Here is a 17222-nt window from a genome sequence, read left to right as displayed (position 1 = left end):
TGGTCTGTATCAAATTCCTCTAAAATACTTGTAATAAGGAAATATTTTAAAAATGATTGTCTTGTAAGCTGACTTATTTGCAAGTATATACATTATCTTCCCTGTATATTGATTGGTACTGAATGTGTTCTGGTTTAAGAACTAACTTGAAACCCAGTTATTTACAAATAACATGACTGTGTATAATCTCCTGCAGCCACATCTGTTCTACAAAATATTTTACTCTGCACAGCATGGCTTTTAATTTTAGAAGAAAGAATGCAAAAGCAAGAAACTCTTTACTTTAATTATATCAATTTACCCTTTAAATGAAGTAAATAAACAAAAAAATATTATCAGTGCTGGGTTTGCTAGAATTTTAAAATCGTAAACTTGTTTAGTTCAGACTTTCTTCTTTACTAGAATGACAGACATTGCTTTATTTTGAGATGAGAAATATCTTCTGCTGTTTTTTGGAAAACCTAGTTTTGGTATATTTTTGATTTGCTTTGGTATTTAATTTCACTTATGCTGTTCATGTTTTTTTTTTAGAGTCTGCTGTGGATGTACCCAGTAAAGAACCAAGTATAAAGGCAGACATTGTACAAGCCCCTGTAACAGCCCCTGTCGCAGCCCCTGTAGCTACCCCAGAGGACTCCGTGGTGTCTGAAGTGGTGGAACCAGAGAAAATTACTGCCACAGAAACAGAACCTCTGAAACAAAATGGCAGTCTGCCAGCTACGGTTCTCAACCCTCAAAGTGATGAGATGCCCCCCTATGAGCCTAACCATACAGTGATTGAGGAGCAGTCCCCAGTCAAGGAGGGTCAAGGTCGTCAGGAGATTTCAGACAGTGATGAGGATGAGGAGGAGGTAGTGAAGCCCAGCCTAGAGGATCAGATCAAGGATTTGGAGGAAGAGATTGAGAGGAAGAGTAGCTTCTCTGGATCTTATCAGCCTGAGGCTGAAGTACAGGAAGAAGCAGTCCTCACCACAGTGCCCAAATCCAGCAATAACATCCTGTCAGCACCACTCACACAGAATCACGTGGGTAACTCCACAAAGAGCACCGCGGTGGAGACCACCAGCACGGGAGGTGGCTGCTGTAGGATGTTCCTCTTTACTTTCTTTTTTGTGTTTCTCACCCTAACAGTCACAGCCATTACTCTGTTGAGTTCTAACTTAGACCATCCATTGCTAACTCAACTCAGACAGCACCTGCAGTTTGTCAATCCTGTCAGAGATTATGTCATGGACAGAATTAATTCTTTCTTGTCCTAGGTTGTAGGAACTTTGGAGATTTTTGCTAATTCACACATTGTTCACCACAGAGAGAGCTAATGTGATGAACTATTCTACTTTTTGGTAGTGGGACTTTGTCTATAAGACAAGAGATTACATATCTAAATTTATGGAATATATATGTGTAGGTACATAAACTGCAAATAAAATGGAAGAAATATTGCTCCATAATAGAAACATTTCATTTATTTTTATGTTTAAAACATTTACTCCACTACTACATTTGTTGTTTTTAAAACGCTTTTTTGCATTTTTTGTTCATTTTTTTTACAATCATGTATGTTGAATCTTTTATGTGAAAAAAGTGGATTATAACATTTGAAGAGGGAAAGGTGTAAAAATGACACTTCAGTAAAGTGAACTTTAAAGTATTGCTATTTTTAGAAAGGGTTGAGAACGGCAGCTAAAGCTTATGATTGAACTATCTTGTGTTACATTCATATCTTTTGAATTTTTTTGTTATGTCTTTGTTATCTTCTCTAGAATCTGAGCTTTAATCATTTCTAACTTTCAGCTTTTAAATCTATAAACTTTCAGTTTTTTTATTCTCACAAACTAAAAGCTTTCTTAATCTCACTCAGTTAGTTTCTCAGTGTGTATTTCAAGGTCTCATTTTTTTTCATAAGGTCTCACTGAGCTTATATATGCTTTTATATGCATTTTCCTTGCTGTCTGCATTCATTTTTTAGCCCTTTGTCTCTCTTGGGTAAGAAAAATACTGTATCTATTAAAATTTTTGAAAATAGTGACTTAGCAGAATTTTTTTCATTTGTCTACATAGAAAAATATATTTCTATTTATATCATTATGCTTAATCAACATTTTTGTTATTTGTGTTTTATGAAATATTTTAAACCATCGCTATATGTTACGTGTACATTTTAAAGTAATATATTATAACTTTTAAAACTTTATATTTTATTGTACTGTTTTTTGCAAGCTGGACCAATTTTTTTTTCTTGTGATTTATATTTTACTTGTGTTTTCCTTTCGTACATATTTTTACTAGTCTCTTGAAGGTGCATTAATTGAAAAATTAATTTGAAAAAATTAAGCTATAAAATAAATTCGATTGTAGTATTTACAATAGTTTTTAATTCAGTATACATGTACAGGCATTCAAAATATATTAAAGGGTGTGTCATCTTGATCTTTGGGTAAAATAATGAAGTTACAAAAAAAAACAAACAAATGACAAGTTCAGAGGGGAATTGCAGCATTTTCATCATTTAGATATAAACATTTCTATTTCATATTTTTTCTGTTATAACCATGTACAAAAAAATCAGTATGTACTGTAATAGACTGACAATAATGACTTATGTTTTCTGGTCAGTAAAGGCATTATGGGCATTTTGAAGTTGATCACTTACCCCAAACAAATGGCCTGTCTTTTCATGAAAAGATTTATTATTGTTGGGCTAACTACTAAATTAAGGACTTTATAACAGAAATCCTTGTAAAACCACTCATGACTGTGTCAAATTAGCAGTCTTTTATCATCTTTTGGATCTAAGGAAAAGACAGTATTATTCCAGGAAAATCTCACGGATTGTAGTTAAGTTTCCAAATGGGGAGGAATTTTTGCTCTCAACATTAATGTAATTATATTACATGTTGTAGTAAACAAAAAGACATTGGATTTCTCAGATTCAAAAAAAGGAATGCCAATATTTTTTTTATACTTTTTGTGTACAAAGAGAATAGAATAGAAAATTTGTGTTTTTTCTTTGATTGTTCTGCATGCATGTATAATAAATTTATTATTGTATGTTAGTTTTGTGCAATAAATTTCACTACAAGCAGTGATGTGATTAAGTAAATTTTGGCCATGATTTATTTGAAAGACATTTCCAAAAAAAATTTTCGCACTGTTCAACAGTAAGGTTACACTAAAGATAATAACTTGATTGAATTCATTAATAGAATCAAACAGAAATTTAAGCCAAAAGAAAAAAAAAAATCAAAATTACAGTAACAAGAAGAAAACAACAACAACACACAGATCTGTTCACTGAGTAAGCAAATTGATATGTTCTTTTTAATGTGTACGAAACAGAATGAGTGGGTAAATTATAATGTATTTTAAACAAACTCTCATTGTTTTTAATGTTGATAAAGTCAGAAAATATGTAACTTAATGTAGCCTTTTTTATATAATTTTGTTTGCCCTTTTTCTGTGTTCATGTGAATGTATTTCTCTGCTTTCTGCAGTACATAACATCAGCTGGGTTTTCTTTTTTCGCCTTTGTAAGGATTTTCGTTTTCTGTTAGTATTTTTCATAGCTTTTCCTGTACTTAGTTTTTTAAGTGTGTTTGTGAAAAAAGCTACAAAAATATACAAGAGATAACCATTGCATGGTGTGGGGAACCATATTTTGAAGTCAGTTATGGATCTCTGTATTGTCAGAAAACAGGAAGACAATGCTGAACAGCAAACACAGAAAGGCCAGTCTGAGAACACATGGTATGGATGGGCACTCAGCCAAAATGACAACTGTCATGGAGTTGTTTCTCTGACCTAGTTTATTGCAGAAAGCACTGAAGAAAGTGAGTTAGGCCTGTCTTATTTTATGTAAAACCAGGGCATTCATTGGACTAATTTTTATGTGATAGTAGATACAGATTAAAGTAAAATGCTTACTAAAATGGAAGGCATAATATGAATGCAAGGAGGTTCAGACATTTTTTTTCATTCTTCATGCTTTGTCCTGAACAAATTCACACATAACATAGACCATGTATGATTTTTAGTATTGGTTGTGGACCAGATATAGTTGTCCTATAATGATATTGACTGTATAGGTATTTTACAGCTCTGAAGGACTTAGTGATTCTGAGGGTCAAAGCTGCGGTTTTTTTTCTTTATACAGAGATATTCAGAGGACCATTTGGTACTCATTACTTGACATAATTTTTTTTGTAAAACTGTAGAATGCATTTTATTCATTTATGACACTAACCTTTATTTAAATTTTTAAGTCCTTAGTGTAATAATATATCTGTATTATTATTACATGTACATTATAATATATATAAAAAAAATTATACATAAGCTTTCTAAAATTTTATTTTGTACTAGTGGCTTAAATTATATTCATAACCTGAACAAAATTTTGACCTATGAACATATACCACAACATTCTCTGCGATGTAAAACTACTTTATTAAACTGAATAGTGTTCAAAAAGATGATATTTTATCAACTCTGGCTGCATGTTGTTTAGAAGTGTACCATCACTTGTTTATACAAATGTCTGTGATTTTTCACTCCAATGTAAGAATATTTTGTTGCAGTAGGTAGTTTGGTCTGAGATCAGCCGTGATATGGAATTGGAAATTTTGACCATTTAGTTGTATTGTTTTTTGTTTGCATCAACTTGAATAAAATGCAGAATTAATTATGTTTAGTTGCTTTTTTCCACTTATTTGAAAGAAGTTCAGAATTGGTGATTCTTGTGACTTCATATAACAAAATCAGTTTTCTTATACCTTTAAAATATTGTTCCTATATAAATCTATACGAAAAAAGTCCAACATATCTAATGTTTGGCTGAGCGGGCATAAAAAAATCGATGTTGGACTGCTGAGTGAGATGTTAGACCGCTTACGTCACAGAATGGGTGGAGCTTAAATTCATTTTCATTCGTTGGTGTTCAACAGTGACGGACCTGAGGTTACAACACAGAAGACAGTACAAAAGCATGTTACATATGTACATGTGTGTAAAAAGATTAAAATGAAAGGTATATAAACAAAACATTTTTTGACTATGTTCCTAACGGCCTCAGGGAGACAGTTTGGTTCTTGGGTCCGACAAAATGCATGTTGCCCTCGAACTCGGTCAATAAATGTATAATATTCCTAAGTTCATTGTGACCCTTGGCCTTTGTCATTGTGGCCAAATGCTTATAATTCTCTGGGGAAACCAGATCATTGTACCAAGTTTCATGCCTGTCAAGCAAAGAGTTTTAATAAATCGAACACTTAACATCTTTCTATTTCCAGTTGGATCTGTACTTGACTTTTGAGCTTGTGAACTCGGGTTATCTACTCCAAAAGAAGAACCAATGCATCAAGTGTGATATCTGTCAAGTATGCCGTCTTTAAACGTGGAGATATAGTCATTTTACGATGCAAATTGCATTCCAATTGACTTGTATAAATGCAGAATCCAAGAATTACCTCAAACTGTGAATATTTTTCTCAGGGACATGACCTGAATATATTAATAGGGTTTTCGTGCTTACAGAGGAGGAAAATTGCATAATATATATATACATCTCAATTTTATCACGAGTTTTTTTAAATATAAGAATTTGTAACTATATTGGCCCTGATATGAAATGACCGTGATTTGAGGTGGGTTGAGGGTGGGAGATAAATGATCACTCAGGATCTTGTTTAAGTTTCACCTAGAAATTATACATCAGTTAATTACATCTTTTAATCACTCTTATAAAAAAAAAGGAGTTCAGTGTCTTTCATTACTGGGCGTGGTTAGGTCCAACTAACCAAACGCACACACATATATATTAACATGCTTTTTCTTGGAAAACTTATCACATTCTTTATTCGTTTCTATTGGCTGTTGGATAAAGGTTAAAAAGCACTAATAAACGATTAAAAAAGGAGCTGGGTATAAAAAATTAAAACCATATATCAATCAGATCATAACAACATGACACAAATGGAAGAATATTCATGGGTATTAGATTATAATTTTACATATGATCATTTCAATATATCATACATGGTTATAGGTGACTCGTATAGATACACATCGCATGGAAGACAAGTGGTTCAATGGATTCTCCTTGGCGTATACATGCTCACAACGGCTATTGCAGTGCCTGGAAATTTCGCAATGATTTGGAATTATAGACCAAAGAAGAAATGGAGAAATAAAAACATTTTCATCAGCAGTCTTGCTGTTAGCGACCTTGGACTTGTATTCATTTCTATTCCGTTTAAAGTGGTAGGCGAGCAGTTTTACCGATCTTGGCCATATTTTGAATTTTTGTGCCCATTTTCAGCCTACCTTCACTTAATACTAGTTATCCATCGTTCCCAGTCCTTGGTGCTATTGACTGTATTCAGACATTACGTGATATTTCGATCACCGCAAAAAGTCTCACTTACTTTGCAAGGGAAAGTCACGTATGTGCTAGCATTGTTTTTTTCCTTCCTCGTTGCATTGCCTGTTGCCATATATTCTAAAGTAGAATACTTTGATGTAGCATTTCACATTCGAACCCGCATGTGCGTAGAAGTCTGGGACTCCAGTAAAGATAGACTTTATTACACCATTGTAATAATGATAATTCAATATATTATTCCACTTCTTATATTATGTTTCTCCAATTTTTATATTGGAATTCTTGTTTGGATCCGTAAGCTACCAGGAGAAAACCATCCCACGAGAATCAAAGAGCTGGACCAAGAAAAACGACGGGTAAAGCATTTTACTTCCTTACTTTTTTTTTTTAACAACTGAATTCTCTAAAAAAAAAAATCACAAATTAGACATTGCGATTTATAAAGGGAAAAAACTTAAGTTTAGAGAACATTTGGAGAATGATTGTTGGTCATGGTAAAATAGCATGGTCATGAAGTCAAAAATCATAATTCATTAGGAAAGGTCTTGTCACACGTATTGCCACAATTGAAAGAAAAATATCTTCTCAAGCTAGTAACCAGGGGTTTCAAAATGGTGGTTGAGGTGGTGGTGTATGTCTTTTGGAAAAACTGCTCTCGACTCAGACCCCTGGCATTGCGAGGATAAAAAAAAATAAACTGTCCAAACTCGAGCATCTTGAAAATTTCATGGGAATGGGCAGACCTTTCCCTTGCTTTACGACACATTTTTTTGAAATGCTTTATTTTGCGTCTGTTATGTGAGTTTGCAAATGACTGATCTCCACATTCCACAGTGGATTCGAGAGCAGACGTTCAACCTCTGCACCACCCAGTTTTGTAACAGACCGCCAAATAAGACTCAATCTATGTCCATGCACTTTTGCAAAAGCGGGGTACAAAAATTGTTAATTTCTAACCAAAATCCAAATTTTAGCAATTGAAAAAATACAATTTTTAAATACATCATGTTCTTCTTTTTTCAGACGGTGAAGGTGTTAATTTGCGTGGCTGTTTTTTACGCCCTCTCCTGGCTACCTCTCCACGTCATAACTGTTGTAGCCAGTAACAACCAGCAACTGATGTCCCAGGAATACCTACAGGTTCACTGGATGTTCTCTCATTGGTTCGCCTTCACTAACTGCGCTGTCCATCCAATCAATTATTTTGTGATGGATAAGAACTTCAGGAAGAAAACAATGAAACTGTTCCGATCACCATGCTGTTCGTATCTTAACAATACTGCGGAATTTCAGATGCATCGGTTAGACACAGGTTGTTAACAGTTTATGCAATATTGAATAAAAGACGAATAGGAAACAAAGATTGATTGGTTGTATGTTGTTTTACGTTGAGAATATTTAACTCATCTCACAGAGACGTCACCATATATATTGGTGAAGGGCTTCAAATTTCGACCTTTACTTGCCACTTACGGCCATTGAGCAGTGTGTTTTTTTTATCGTGCCAATGTCTGCTGTGTCACGGGGCCTCGGTTTTTAAGGTATAATCCGAAGGTCCTGAACGCAACTATCACTTCAAGGTGCTGAGCGTATGGCAAAGGAATAGGAAACAAAGGACCTTAATTTAAGGGGGAAAGGGTGTTTAAGATTATTGAATTTTCACATCTTATTTAAAAAGACAATCATGCATATCTTAGAACAAGGAGTCTCAATTACCATTATACGATGTATGTACTTACCTCGTTACAAGCCATTTCATAGACACTTTAATTTGTTTTAACCAGGGAATACTGAGTAGATGAAAATTTCATTATTCCCAATTTGTATGAAATAATGAAAATTACTGATATTTTCGTTTAATTTCTTCTTTTTATCAAATACCCACCATTTCATGGCCCCATGAAATATAAATACACTATCCTGAAAGAAAGAAATCAAAAAACCACCAAGTAACCAATATTTTTTATCAAACCACGAACTGATCACGGTTTTAAAACACCCAATTTTATTTTTTTTTAAAAATTGAATCTTGCATACAATCATTGTCGATAACCCAAATCAAAGGTTTGTAAAATAGTTTGAGAATCCAATAGAATTTAACTTTGAGTTTCGACAGGTTGAAATGGTATCTTGTTGATGATGTCACACTCGTGTATAACGAATAATGGCTGTCTTTCCTTTTCCTGTAATGGTCTGAAAATGAAGAAAATACTGTTAGACATTCGTTAAAACCCAATGGCATTTACGATAATAAATTACCATTTAATCAAAACACACCCGTATTAAAATATTTGACATTTATAAATTCTCTATTAACTCTTAAAAATGTTCGAAATACAGCTACAAGTTAGATTAATTTAAATATATCACATTACCATTACAGATTCATTAAAAGGACACAGAGTGATTTTTCTGTGAACTAGGGCAACTAATTACTGCACTCTGAAAGAGTAAATTCAAGTTTTCCAAACTACATCCTTAGCAGCTGGACCACAACAACTATGACACGATGTGTTTGTGAAACACTGATGCCCCGTATGGCAACATGCCAAAGGTTAAACTTTCCTATATGCAAATTATAATATAATATATTGGTACCCAAGTAGGGTATTCTCACTGTAAATACATTTAAGAAATATGAAAGTAGGCAAAGGTTAAAGTTTATTTTCATAAGTACGGAAATCTTCAAGGTCAAGGCCAAAAGCTCAAGATAATTGGTATCCAATGAAAGTCCCTTGCAACAAAGAAGACATATGTGAAGTATGTAAGTCCTAGCCCTAACCATTCAAAAGTTATGGTAAAGGTTAAAAAAAATTTGTGTTTGTGAAAAAGCAGGTCAAAGAAAAAGCTCAAGATAATTGGCATCCAATGAAAGTCCCTTGCAACAAAGAAGACATATGTGAAGTATGTAAGTCCTAGCCCTAACCATTCAAAAGTTATGGTAAAGGTTAAAAGAAAATAAAAAGCTATCAAATGATATCAAATGAAAGGTCTTGTCACAAGGATTAAATATGTAAAGTATGAAAACACTAGCTCTAACCCTTAAAAAGTTAAGGTCAAAGTTTGCTGGAGGTCAAAGTCAAACTTCTTGGTATCCAATGTAGAGTCTTTTTTACAAGAATTACATATGTGAAGTATGAAAGCACTAGCTATAACTGTTTATAAGTTATGATCAAGGTGAAAATTTTTTGATAAGTACGGAACCAAGACCAAGGTCAAAATTGTTGGTATCCAATGAAAGGTCTATCCATAAAGAATATACATATGAAGTGTAAAACTCCTGGTATCTACTGTTCAAAAGATATGGCCAAAGTAAAAGTGTGGAATGTTTGTGTAAAAGTAGGTCAAACTCCAAGGTCAACTTGTTTAGCAATATACACTGTACTTATCACCCTCATATGGGGTTATGTCTCTCAATTTATTCGATACATAAGAACATGCTTTGCATTTTTAATTTCTAAAAACGAGGCAAGTTATTGACCAAAAAATTGATAAAACAGATTGTTATACCTTTAAAATTTTGCTCCTATACAAATCTATACGAAAGAAAGACTAACATTTCTAATGTTTGGCTGAGCGGGCAATCGATGTTAGACCGCTGAGTGAGATGTTGGACTGGTCAGTGAGATGTTGGACCGCTTACGTCACAGAATGGGCGGAACTTAAGGTATCCGACCCATATTAGGACCAAAATGTCTAACCTTAAATATCAATTGTTTGTAAAATATCCTGATATTATTTCAAAGCATTTTAGAGTAGAAAGGGATTTACCAAAAGAAATTTTCAAAAAATTTATTACCTAAACAGAAATAAATTATTGAAGATTGCATTGAAGTCTATGGAAGGAAGTAAGTTTTTAAGATAAAAAAATAAATACTTCAAATATCAAAAAAAAGCCGTGGTGGAAAGATGTATTTGATCATTGGGAATAGAAAAACAATTAGAAATATTTTTTTTACCAGATATATTTTTTTTTAAATTAATTTTTATTGAGTAAAATCAAAGGGAGATAACTCGTCAAGGGCAGGAAAAGGTCTAAATTAGGACATGTCCCACTCTTACATTCTTATACTAAAACATGAAAATTAGTTCTAACTACACTGAGTATTCAGCCCATGCATATTTAGGCATTCAATTCCATTGAATCTGAGGCTAATATGGATCGGATACCTTAATCTCATTTTCATTTGTTGGTGTTCAACAGTGACACACCAGATGTTACATCATGGAAGACAGTACAAAATACATGTGTGTCAAAATAATTGAAATCAGATGAAAAGTATGACAAAACATTTATTGACTGAGTCCTCGAGCAAAACGCGTTTTGCCGGACCCTTGAACCAAACTGTCTGCCTTCGGTCTAACGGCCTCAGGCAGATAGTTTGGTTCTTGGGTCTGACAAAACGCATGTTGCCCTCTAACTTAGTCAATAAATGTATAATATCAACAGTCTCGTTTAAAGTTCCCATTTCGCAAGTTGGTCGATAAATTGACCTGGTCAGCAAATAAAAATCTATCATTAAGTCAAATTCTAATTGATGTTTTTCTTACTAACTGTTAGCCCGTTACTTACACACTGAATTATCTACTGATTTTTGACTTGTAGTTTTTCGATCATGAGAAAAGCAGGGCGGCTGTGACTGATGGGCAGGGAATGCCCACTCCTCTGAATCAGAAAATTTTATTTAAAGTCAGATTATTACAACAATTAACATAAGCTCTGTAGAGCTTTTGACCGACTCTATGGTACCTGATCCCATCTCGGATGTTTTTAGAGTTCCGTGATCGCTCTGGCCCTGAAATACTTTTCTGAATGGACTTATATGAGCATTTTTAATGTAAAATTAAAATCCCTTTAAACCAAGATATGCTTTATGCCAAATCGGGTGAAATTGGCCAAGTGATTTTTGAGAAGTCAAAAATGTGAAAAAGTGTACGGAACGACGTACACCGAACGAGTGAATAAAAAACTTCATTTAAGCTTTCAGCTCAGACTCAGGTGAGCTAAGAAGGTTGATGAGGCATCAAACCGTTTTATCCCCTGATTTGTCCCCGTTACCCATGCGAACATAATACTGATTATTAACAAAATGTCCCAAAACAGAGGTTTTAATCCATAGATACAAAATTAAATAATTTTTTAAATCGAAATATTTTAAGTCACAAGGTAATTGATCTAAGTGAAATTTTTACTTATTTCTGTAGATTGTTCACATAAAATTCTTACCGATACAAGTTCGTTGCCATTAACAATACGGGATATTAGCGCCTCGTGATCACCGTATTGTTGTACTTCTTCCAGTGCATTTCCATTCTTTCTGTATGTTACCTACAAAATATTTTCTTGTAGTAAAATTTAGTTAACATACCTATGGTGCATGTTCCGATGTGGCCACTCGCACCCGTCGCATTAAGGACAAAGATGTGAGTGCGATTCAGCAAAAAGGCGAAGTTGCGACTAAGATGAAGTGCGAAGGCGAATGTATGATACTCGTATCGCTCCTTAGCCTTTGAGGAGGGTAAGGTCATTTGAAGATAATTTTTTAAAGTAAAAATGGTGTCTGCCATTGATTGATTTTATGTTTTTTTTTTGTTTTGAACATATTTTATTGACAACACGTCAAAGGGGTTGGACACAAGTTCTAAAAAAACCTAGATAGCCCTCTCCCACGTTGATCTATGTTTTTCATGTACATGTACGATTCGAGAATTTTTAACTCATATAGAGAGGTACCGGTGATGGGCTTCAAATCTTGACCTTTACTCGACACTCAGGGCCATTAAACAGTGAGGGATCTTTATCTTGCCATTTAACGCCTGTTGTGACACAGGACCTCGGTATATATTTAACGACTGTTGTGACACAGGACCTCGATATATATTTAACGCCTGTTGTGACACAGGACCTCGGTATATATTTAACGCCTGTTGTGACACAGGACCTCGATTTATATTAAACGCCTGTTGTGACACAGGACCTCGGTATATATTTAACGCCTGTTGTGACACAGGACCTATTTATTTATTTAACGCCTGTTGTGACACAGGACCTCGGTATATGTGACACGGGACCTCGATATATTTTTAACGCCTGTTGTGACACAGGACCTCGGTATATATTTAACGCCTGTTGTGACACAGGACCTATTTATTTATTTAACGCCTGTTGTGACACAGGACCTATTTATTTATTTAACGCCTGTTGTGACACAGGACCTATTCATATATTTAACGCCTGTTGTGACACAGGACCTATTTATATATTTAACGCCTGTTGTGACACAGGACCTATTTATATATTTAACGCCTGTTGTGACACAGGACCTCGGTATTTAAGGTCTCATCCGAATCTGCTCTGTTGCGAATATATTTCTAGCGGGAATTTTCGCAAGAAAGAGATTGCAGTAATTAAATAAAAACCTACACACAGTGACATATAAAATAACTAATAAATATAGCCCACTAAAAGTTAAGTACAATGAATAACGATAATAAGCTAAACAAAGTTGCAAAGGCGAAAGTGTGACATTTATATCGCTCTTTTGCGAAGGTGCGATTGACCCGAAAGGAACACCGTCCATACATCTAGAAATATGACCAACTTGGACCTGTATTATATATGTATCCATAAATGTACATAGGGCATCTCGATAAATGCACATCTGCTATCTGTTTGTCTCTAAAATTGTATCGCTTACAACCATTGCATCTAGTTCAAGAATCAAATAAACTAAGTTTTTGTTTAGAAATCGTTTTTTTTGTATCCAGCAGCCAAAGCGTTGATAACTAATATTTTAATATAAAGCTTCCATTGCATATACCAAGCAAAGAACTTTATTCGGTAATAACCAATATTTGCCCCCAAAATCAAACTTTGACGAAGAAATATTTAATTATGTTCTTAAACACGGGGATATATGCTGACTTCAAAGCACTGGATATTTTCATAAGCAATTACGTCATATGTTTGAAATGACGTCACGAAAATGACGTTAATTTAAAATTTCCATGATTTCTGCAGAAAAGGTATATATTACGTTGATATTTTGAGTAAAAATCACCGAGTGCAGGTCTGATCAGGCTCAATATTTTGATATAATGTGAAGAATGATAATATCAATAAAATATGTAAATATTGTTTCTGAGCAAACTTGTGCTCTATAAATTTTAAAGCTAAAATTGTTAAAATTTTGTCCATTTTGTCCTCTTCTAAAAAAATGATATAAAATCGGACTAGTTTGTGACGTCATAAAAACAAAAATTGTCAGTAAACTACTTTGAAACTATATTATTATACCTCATTATAAATATTCTACACAACGCGTTATCTGTTTGGTTCTACGTTATCACGTGATTGGGCCGTAAAACTTCATATTTCACGGTCGTCGGCACGCTTTTCATTATATTCCACCTCTTCGGAACACCTAGTGTATTTTCCCGCAATATAGTTCTCGTTCGTTGAACGAAGACTCCCGAGAGTAGTAGACGTCACAATAACCTGGTTTACGTCACAATGTTGATGAAAATGTGTTGAACAAAGGGTTTTATAGTTACTTTATGTGAACAATGAAAGTGAGAGTTTTTGTCAAGAGAGTTTTTGTTTATTTCAAAGGTTTTGCTTGTTTCGGTATGATAAACAATTCATTGCATGAATGTTCGGGAAACATGAAGACTTATTCAGCCAAGAAATATCATATTCCCCTCGGGCGAAGCCCTTGGGGAATATGATATTTCTTCGCTGAATAATTATTCATATTTCCCTCACTATCATGCAATAAATGTATAATATCATCGTCTCAAGCCACGGTCCGGAGTCCGCATATAGCTCTCTCCTATGGGAATGGGAGAGGATCGTACATTTTGGCCGTGGTTTGCGACGATGACCAGAATGGGAGAGGATCGTACATTTTGGCCGTGGTTTGCGACGATGCTATAATATGTTCTGTTAATTTATATTTCTTATACAATTTATAGAATTCAGCACATTTCAAGAATTTTTCAAAATTTGACTTTTGTGTGGGGGCATAGATATGCAGTATACCGCATATAGTTCTTTATATCTGAGCTTTCTAATGACACCTTTGAAGACATAAAATCAAAACTAAGTGCAGTGCAATTCATTATGTGAATTTTCTTCCCCTTTTCCAAAAAGTACCATGATTTTTTTGCCATCCATTGAAGAACTTGGGAATGTTACGCGAAGTTTGAAGCGGACTTCAGTGGAGATATGGCCGATTGTAGTCTTAATGAAATACTCGTCGTCTATAATATTGATTTCCTGGATTGGCTGAATTAGACCCTCTTTTGCTTTTGATCGCATTTCGTCGTCCACACCTGCCAGTGTTGTATAGATCTATGTTAGAATTTGGTCACATTTAAGATAAAATATAATTTTTAATTAACAAAAAAATATGAGCAGCTTTTGACATCCATTTCGATATTCACAATGAAGTTTTACATATACAAACCAAATGCCTGGAAGATTTCGTCTAGATTTTCCTCAGAAATCACTTTCCACTTCCCAATCAACCCCGAAATTGCCATTGTTATTAGAGATTTTAGTACCTGTCTTCAACCCTATAGTGACAATTAATTCGGCTAATATTTAAAGTAGTGACAAATAACCTTTCCCTCTATCTTCGTTTTTGGAGTGCAGGTTAATGTTATGACCCTTGTCTTTTCTTGTTCAGGGCACCTGCTCTATACAGCGATAATGGAAGATAATAGAGATTACACCTCAACGTACCATTTCCATTTTGCGATTTCTTCTACATTGGTCGATATGAGATGAATTGCACTTCATTGCATATATAAAAGTACAAAGACACGAATGCAAACGTTCGACAGTGTTAAAATGTGTGGAAATGGTACAAAAATATCATCATGCTGCTCAATTTCCTGAAGTCAACTGTCGGTATAGAAGAAACAGCTAAATTGCCTTGACACAGTTTAATTGTTTACATTACAAATGACTATGTTTATTCAAAAGAATAGCTTCAGTTTAATGAACCGAAAATTCAAAGAATTTAATGAGACCAACACTCTTCTACATCACATGTACTAAATCTGTTTTTCTATTTCAATTTTCTTCTCTGAAATACAAGGGATTGAAATGGACTACACAATGCAAAATTTTCTTTTGACAATATTAAAAACTTAGTGACCATACGAGTATTATCAAGGGTGGTCGACCCAGACCTATGATAAATTGTTTGTTGTTTAACATCCCTCTCGAGAATTTTTCACTCGTATGGAGACATCACCATTTGCCGGCGGAAGGATACAAATTTTGTCCTATGCTCGGCACTCATCGCCATTGAACAGTGAGGGATCTTTTTTGTACCTGCATCTACACAGGACCTCAGTTATTACGGTCTCACCGAAGGACCGACCTCCACGTCCCACAGTGGATATCGAATCCGTGACGTAAGCATCAACCCCTTACTAATTTGGCATCGCTCTTAATGAATTCTTCTTTATAGAAAACAAACCCGTTGTCAATATCACATAAAACTGCTTAAATGCATTCCTAAATCATGCTAGCAACACTGAGTGATCTTGTTCTAACAGCCACATGCAAAATGGGCGGGCCCCAATTGGCCAATTAAAATGCGTGGCGTTTAGAATGTAACGCGCGAACTGAACTGCATAACTGTCAAATCCATCAGTGTCGTCGCTGAACGCAATGTTTTTTCAGTCGAAGTGCATATTTTTAAGCGATATTTATGATAAATATTATTGGTCTGCTGTGTATAATGTCAAAGTCTCAAGCATATAAATCAGAAGTCTCTAATGAAGACCTGGACATAAATCAATCAAATTTGTTGAAGGAATAGTCTTTTGTTTTCCCCCCAGAAATTACTAATTTAGGAACCTTGGTAAAATTGTTGATCGAAATAAACAAACCCCCCCCCCCCCCTGAAAAAAAAATTAAGGTATCCGACCCATAATAGGACATAATTTTCTAACCTTAAATATCCATCCCGTATTATGAAAAAAAACTAATTTAAAGCAGTTTAGAATAGAAAAGGATTTACCAGAAGAAATTTTCAAAAATATAATTTCCGGAGCAGTATTTAATCAATGAAGAATGCATTGAGTTCCACGGAAACAAGCAAATATTTGAAAATAAAAATTAAAATACTAAATATGAATATCAAAAAATGCTGTGGTGGAATGATGTATATAATCATTAAGAATAGAAAAACGTTAAAAAAAATAATAATTTTTTACCAGATAGATATGTTTAGAAATGAATTTTATTAATTAAAAGCAAAGGGGGATAACGCTTCAAGGACGGGTCAAAGTAAAAAATTAGGACACATTCTGCTCTTACATATTGGTACTAAAACATATGAACACTATGTCTACATATACTGAGTATTCGGCCAATATATATCTGTTATGCATTAAAATTCATTGAATATGGATACCTTAAAAACGATTTGTGTAGTTTAGTCCGTTGATTGGCCATTGTGACCTAACCCTACCCTCAGGGGTCATGATTAAAAAAAAAACCTCGAATCTACACCCCATGAGAATGATTCGACATAGATTTCATCTTTCCTGTCCCAATTGTTCTTGAGAAGAAGATTTATAAATGATGCCAATAAATTTTCGCAAATTTGTTGTTATATCCCCTTGAAAGACTTCGCTTTACATTTGAACAAACTTGAATTCCCTTCACCTAAGGATACTTTGCACCAAGTTTAGTCGAAAATTTTCACCCAGTAGATGAAAATGTGAAAAGTTCACGACGAACACAACGATAATTGGGTTTATCTCATATGGATAAGCCGGGTTATTTCGAGCACAATTTGCGTCTTAATTTTATTATGGGTCA

At 34.2% G+C, this 17222-nt stretch overlaps 3 protein-coding genes across 7 annotated transcripts in view; 2 read left to right on the top strand and 1 right to left on the bottom strand.

The window, feature by feature from the left end:
- Positions 1-4682, top strand: part of LOC134242053 (FERM domain-containing protein 5-like) — a 34052-nt gene extending 29370 nt beyond the window's left edge. For 4 of the 5 annotated variants that reach the window (XM_062724073.1, XM_062724071.1, XM_062724072.1 and 1 more), the window contains one exon: positions 532-4682. In XM_062724073.1, coding sequence (XP_062580057.1) covers positions 532-1259 — 728 coding nt within the window. In that variant the 3' untranslated portion in view covers positions 1260-4682. The remainder of the gene's footprint in view (positions 1-531) is intronic. The other variant, XM_062724070.1, reaches the window with a different exon arrangement.
- Positions 4683-6411: 1729 nt separating this feature from the next.
- LOC134242073 (RYamide receptor-like) lies at positions 6412-7717 on the top strand. Its single transcript, XM_062724094.1, has 2 exons — positions 6412-6735; positions 7403-7717. The coding sequence occupies exons 1-2, from the start codon at positions 6541-6543 to the stop codon at positions 7697-7699; spliced, it is 492 nt and encodes a 163-aa protein (XP_062580078.1). The 5' UTR covers positions 6412-6540; the 3' UTR covers positions 7700-7717.
- A 695-nt stretch (positions 7718-8412) lies between these two features.
- On the bottom strand, positions 8413-15222 carry LOC134242063 (fatty acid-binding protein-like). The gene is made up of 4 exons (XM_062724085.1): positions 14848-15222; positions 14535-14713; positions 11607-11708; positions 8413-8572 (listed from the first exon to the last, which is right to left on the bottom strand). The coding sequence occupies exons 1-4, from the start codon at positions 14921-14923 to the stop codon at positions 8522-8524; spliced, it is 408 nt and encodes a 135-aa protein (XP_062580069.1). The 5' UTR covers positions 14924-15222; the 3' UTR covers positions 8413-8521.
- Positions 15223-17222: the final 2000 nt, after the last annotated feature.

The sequence above is a fragment of the Saccostrea cucullata genome, unplaced genomic scaffold (genome assembly GCF_032062105.1).
Source record: "Saccostrea cucullata isolate Sc308-1 unplaced genomic scaffold, CSIRO_AGI_Scuc_v1 ctg93, whole genome shotgun sequence".
Taxonomy (NCBI): Eukaryota; Metazoa; Mollusca; class Bivalvia; order Ostreida; family Ostreidae; genus Saccostrea; species Saccostrea cuccullata.
The sequence above is the reverse complement of the archived record's forward strand: the minus strand, read 5'-3'. Positions and strand labels throughout refer to the sequence as shown.

Coding starts and splice junctions, on each gene's coding strand:
- LOC134242073 (XM_062724094.1), top strand. CDS start 6,541: ATGTGCGTAGAAGTCTGGGACTCCAGTAAAGATAGACTTTATTACACC. Junction 6,736..7,402: donor TGGACCAAGAAAAACGACGG/GTAAAGCATTTT, acceptor TTCTTTTTTCAG/ACGGTGAAGGTGTTAATTTG.
- LOC134242063 (XM_062724085.1), bottom strand. CDS start 14,923: ATGGCAATTTCGGGGTTGATTGGGAAGTGGAAAGTGATTTCTGAGGAA. Junction 14,714..14,847: donor CGAAATCTTCCAGGCATTTG/GTTTGTATATGT, acceptor CAACACTGGCAG/GTGTGGACGACGAAATGCGA. Junction 8,573..11,606: donor ATGGCAACGAACTTGTATCG/GTAAGAATTTTA, acceptor CTTCATTTTCAG/ACCATTACAGGAAAAGGAAA.